The sequence below is a fragment of the Elephantulus edwardii genome, unplaced genomic scaffold, assembly GCF_000299155.1.
Source record: "Elephantulus edwardii isolate Elephantulus edwardi_28Jun2011 unplaced genomic scaffold, EleEdw1.0 scaffold00122, whole genome shotgun sequence".
NCBI classification, from domain to species: Eukaryota; Metazoa; Chordata; class Mammalia; order Macroscelidea; family Macroscelididae; genus Elephantulus; species Elephantulus edwardii.
In genome coordinates this window covers 2,745,003-2,750,181 of record NW_006399872.1, presented here as the reverse complement: position 1 = coordinate 2,750,181, position 5,179 = coordinate 2,745,003, and the positions used below count along the sequence as shown (strand labels likewise).

The following is a 5,179-nucleotide window of genomic DNA, read 5'->3' as shown; positions in this document are numbered from 1 at the left end:
CTCAGAGTCAACCACAGTTTGTTATGATCCACACAGTCAAACGCCTTTGCATAACCAATGAAACACAGATAGACATTCTTCTGGTATTCCTTGCTTTCAGCCAAGATCCATCTAACATCAGCAACACTATCCCTAGTACCACGACCCCTTCTAGACCCAGTCTGGACTTCTGGTGATTCTCTGCTGATGTACTGTTCTGGTCGTTTTTGGATAATCTTCAGTAGAATCTTGCTTGCGTGTGAAATCAATGATATTGTTCTGTAGTTTCCACATTCAGTTGGGTCACCCTTCTTAGGAATGTAGATTAGCAAAATTCCACAGAAGGACAATTTTAAAGAATTCTGAACACAAGTCTATTTGAGTGCTACAGTCATTTGCTAATTTAATTATTATTATCCTTTTACTTTGTAGGTGGTAGCAACGGGAATCTGTTCCACTGATGATCATGTGATCAATGGACATTTGATCATGCCGCTTCCGATAATCATAGGCCATGAAGCAGGTGGCATAGTGGAGAGCACTGGAGAAGGGGTGACAACAGTTAAACCAGGTGCAGAATTCACACTTAGAATGTGTCTCAGTTCAGGCCCACAATGTCAGCCAGCCTGGATGATGAAACCAGGCAATGAGAGATGACTTTACAACAGATCTGATCAGCAGCCTAAATCTCATCTCCTCTCTCCCTGTCTGGCTTCCTTCACGCATCTTCTCAGGCTCCCATGTGTTCTCTTCTCTAACAATTATTTATTAAGTTGTGATAGGTATTTTTCTCACATGCATTAGGCATGTTTTCTGGAGGAGCCAGTCCCTGGGGAAGGACATCTTTTGGGGGATCTTGAAGCACATATAAACTTAAGGTGAAACCGACGTTGACACGCAGTGATCAATGGCATACGGTGACTGAAGTGTACTTCATGGGAAACTTGACAAAGATTGGGGTTGTTGTTATGACTCTTGTTAGGTGCCATCAAGCTGATTCTTGATTGTCGAGCCAACCTTATGAACAAGAGATCTAAACCACACCTGATACTACGCCATCCTCACAATCTGCTGTTCTCAACTCCTCTGTTGCAGTCCCTGCAGTATCCCTTTTATGGTCTTCCTCTCCTTTGCTGGCCCTGTACTTTTTCCAAGCAAGATGTCCTTCTCCAGGAACTGGTCTTTCTTGTTAATTGGCAGATACATGGCATTTAATTTATATGCCTAAATTTGAAATATTTTCTTTTAATTTGGGTAAAAATTTATGGAAAAAATGTTTTCTTTCCCTCCAGGTGATAAAGTGATCGTACTCCCTGTTCCCCAATGTGGAAAATGTGCAGCGTGTAAACACCCTGAAAGCAATTTCTGCTCAAAACTTGAGTAGGTTTCTGATACTGTCCTTGCCTGAGCAGTGAATTTTGCTGCTATATTCCTGACTCATTCCTTGTTTGTCTCTGTTGCACTGTGCAGTCTGATCACACCTAAAGGGACCTTGCTAGATGGCACTACCAGATTCATCTGCAGAGGGAAGCCCATCCACCATGTTTTCCGCACAAGCACTTTCACTGAGTATACAGTGGTCGATGAAATCTCGGTCGTCAAGATCAATGAAGCTGCACCTCTGGAGAAAGTCTGTCTCATGAGCTGTGCATTTTCTACTGGGTATGGATCAGCCCTCAATGTTGCCAAGGTAGGAATCACAGCAGGCAGTCAAAGTAAATTATGCTTATATTGTCAGGAACCAAAAATGAAATATTCTCTCTGAGGAATTGAGCATTAGTCCTTAGAGAGTTTTATAATATCTTATTCCTTGTTACCATAATAGCACTGACACATAGAATTTGGAGCGTCTGGCACCAAAATAAAAATGATCCTAGAAGAAATTAGGAGTGGGTCCTAGGAAATCATCTGCTTATTAACTCTAGTAGAATAGTCTATAAGGAGTTTCACCACTAATTCAAAGGCTGCATCTCTCTGGTGGTTCAAATTCACCAGGGATTCTGCAGGTGAAAAGTGGGCTGATTTCCCTGAATATAGGATGAGCAGTGAGTTGGTACCAACTGAACAACAATGAGTTTGAGTCTTTCTACATTTTGTCACTGGTAAGAAAACTTTTAATACATTCAACTAAACTCAATGCCATCAAGTCAGAATTATAACTGACCTACCAGTGGGTTTTAGAGACTAAAAATTGCACAACTGCTCAGCTTTCTTTCTCAGAGCAGCTGGTAGATTCGAACTGGCTGCTTTTGGTTACAGCACAACTCCCCAACACAAGCATAATTTTGTTTTCAGTAATTATTCTTTTCAATTAGATCTTGTGAGAATTATTAGAGTGAATTTAGTCTTTCCTCCAACAAGCAGTACCTACATGTATCAGACACAGTAGATTAAGTTTCACAATGTGGAAAATGAATTTGAATATAGAGTTTACCTTTGAGAATAAATTAGTTTACAGATGCAGTACTCTCATGATTAGCACCAACAAGGAATTCCAAAACCTTACCTGATTCACTTCTCCCCCTACTGCCAGCAACATGGCAACTTTGTGGCCTTTGTGGGAGAAAAACAATGAAACTTCAGTGGAGCTTTTATTGTTCTCCTTTTGAGGATTTCAGTTCCAAGTCTCCTTGCCTTGCCATTAGAACTTCTTACTCACATCCCACCATCTACCTCTTCCTTGAAGATTTGGAAGCCATAATCAGTATTATCTCCTCATTTTAGCAATTATATAAAGTTGAGGTTCAAAAGCATAAGCCTTGAAGTTCACGGTTAGTCTAAGTTCTGAAACTAAAACTTGTTTCTCAAAGCACCTTCTCCATTCTAAATGATATTACATAGTTAAAAGCATTTTTTAAAAGCAGTGTTATACCTTGTAATTAAGGAGACAGTGGTATTATCAATCCCTAGCATTTAGTAACATTTGATGAATGAATAAGTAAATAAGCATGCTTAAGGGGCTCTTCTAGTGATGGATAAAAGGTGTATTTTTATACAGAAGACTGCCAAAAGAAACAGGTTTATTAATAATTCAGAATCAATACAAAAACTTTAGAGGATATATTTTTGCAAATTATTATAATGTTAACACCAAAGTCCTTGTGCAATTGTTTCTCTGTTTACGCAGGTAGTCTAAGTGGAGACAGGGCAGAAGTACAGCAGTGAATTCCACTTCAGCAGAGATCAAGTTGAAAATACTTCATTCAAACCTGATGTTCAATGGCAGATTGGACATTAAAGTTCAAGCAGTTCACCCTAATGAACAAAGTTTAAAACTTTATGCAGCTTTAAACAGTCTCTAACAATCAATATGAATCCATTCTTGCATTTTCTAAATAACAGGTCACCAAGGGCTCCACCTGTGCTGTGTTTGGCCTTGGAGGGGTTGGCCTGTGTGTAATCATGGGCTGTAAGGCTGCTGGAGCAGCCAGGATCATTGGCGTGGATATCAACAAAGACAAATTTGCAAAGGCCAAAGAGGTGGGGGCCACCGAGTGCATCAACCCCCAGGACTTCAAGAAACCCATCCATGAGGTGCTGACGGAAATGACTGGTGGAGGGGTGGACTTTTCCTTCGAAGCCGTTGGTCATCTTGATACAATGGTATGTACAATGACATGCCTAAAGATGTGTGTCTTTGCCATGTGGAGTGTGTTCTTGGGCAACAGAACAGGAACATTGAGTACATTTTAATATCTAAAAGTAATATGATATGCATAATATCTTAAAGGTTATTGGTAATTTAGGATCATTTGAGAAATCCTATTTGTGACCCAACCCACTTGAAATGAGTTGGCTCTGAAACATGGCAACCCCATGAGTGTCAGAGAAGAACTGTGTCTCACAGGATTTTCACTGCACCACAGGATTTTTTTCAAAAGTATGTTTTAGAAGTAGTAGCAGCACTTTCTTCTTACATGACCTGGGGTGGACAAAACAACAATTTTTGGGGAGCCGTTGAAAATTTAACATTGTCTTCACTCTGGATTGCATTTGATTGAAAATAAACAATTTAATTAATATGGGTTTTCCATTCCAAAAGTAAAATAAACCTACATCAAGTAGGTTCCTTTTTAGATATTTTAAAATTTTTTAAAGAATTCTTCAAATTCACAGAAATACAAATTTTATGTGCAAATTGAGAAAATTCAATTTATCCAAGCTCTTGACAAAAAAAAGTTTTAACAATTTTTATGTGTTGAAGGGAATTCCAATTTTACAAGAAGTGACTAGCAATTTCTTCGTGCATCATAATAAATTATGGATAACATTGAGAAGACTGGGAATCTCAGAAAACTTAATTTAGCTCATGAGAAATATATACCCAGAAAAAGGTGTTGTCCAAACAGAGCAAGGGAACAATGCATGGTTTAAAATCAGAAAATATTTATGTCAGGGGTGTATACTTTCCCCACACTTATTTAGTGTGTATTCTGAGCAAATGATTCATAAAGCTAGTTTCTGAAAAGGAACATCAGGATCAGAAGAAGACTCATCAACAACCTGCATTATGCAGATGACATAACCTTGCTTGCTGAAAGTAAGATGGATATGAAACACTTCCTGCAGAAAAATCAAGAACTATAGCTTTCAGTGTGGACTACATCTAAATATCAAGAAAACAAAGATTCTATTTCTATAATAGAATAGTCAACATCATGATAGATGGAGAAAGGATTGAGGCTGTCAATGATTTTACCTTGCTTAGATTAACAATCAATATCCTTGGTACTAGCAGTAAGGAAATCAGAAGATGCATCGCCTTGGGCAAGTCCACTGTGTAGGTCAGTTCGAAGACTAAGGACATCTGACTCAAGCCATGGTCTTCTCAATCACCTGCTACACATCAGAGTACTACACAATGAATAAGGATGACAGAGGAAGAGTTGATGCCTTTGAGGTGTGTTGCAGGTTAAGAGTACTGAATATTCTACTAATTGCCAAAAGAACAAGCAGATATGTCTTGGGAAAAGTGCAATCAGAGTGCTCTTTGGAAGTAAAAATGGCACAGCTTCATCTCTGATACTTTGGGCACGTAGTAAAGTGAGTCTATTCCTTGGAAAGGGGGATGATGACGAAGCTTGGAAGGGTGGAGAATCATCAAAGGAGAAGAAAGCTCCCTCCCTAACTAGACAGGTTGTCACAGTGACTGCAGAAATGGGCTCATGTGTGTCAGAAATTATACGGATGGTTCATAGAG

General features: G+C 39.0%; 1 protein-coding gene across 1 annotated transcript in view; it reads left to right on the top strand.

Moving 5' to 3' along the window:
• Nucleotides 1–5,179, top strand: part of LOC102851582 (alcohol dehydrogenase E chain-like) — a 49,685-nt gene that overhangs the window by 25,270 nt on the left and 19,236 nt on the right. Inside the window, exons 3-7 of the mRNA XM_006893105.1 lie at nt 412–550; nt 1,272–1,359; nt 1,450–1,669; nt 3,107–3,109; nt 3,322–3,582. Coding sequence (XP_006893167.1) covers nt 412–550; nt 1,272–1,359; nt 1,450–1,669; nt 3,107–3,109; nt 3,322–3,582 — 711 coding nt within the window. The remainder of the gene's footprint in view (nt 1–411; nt 551–1,271; nt 1,360–1,449; nt 1,670–3,106; nt 3,110–3,321; nt 3,583–5,179) is intronic.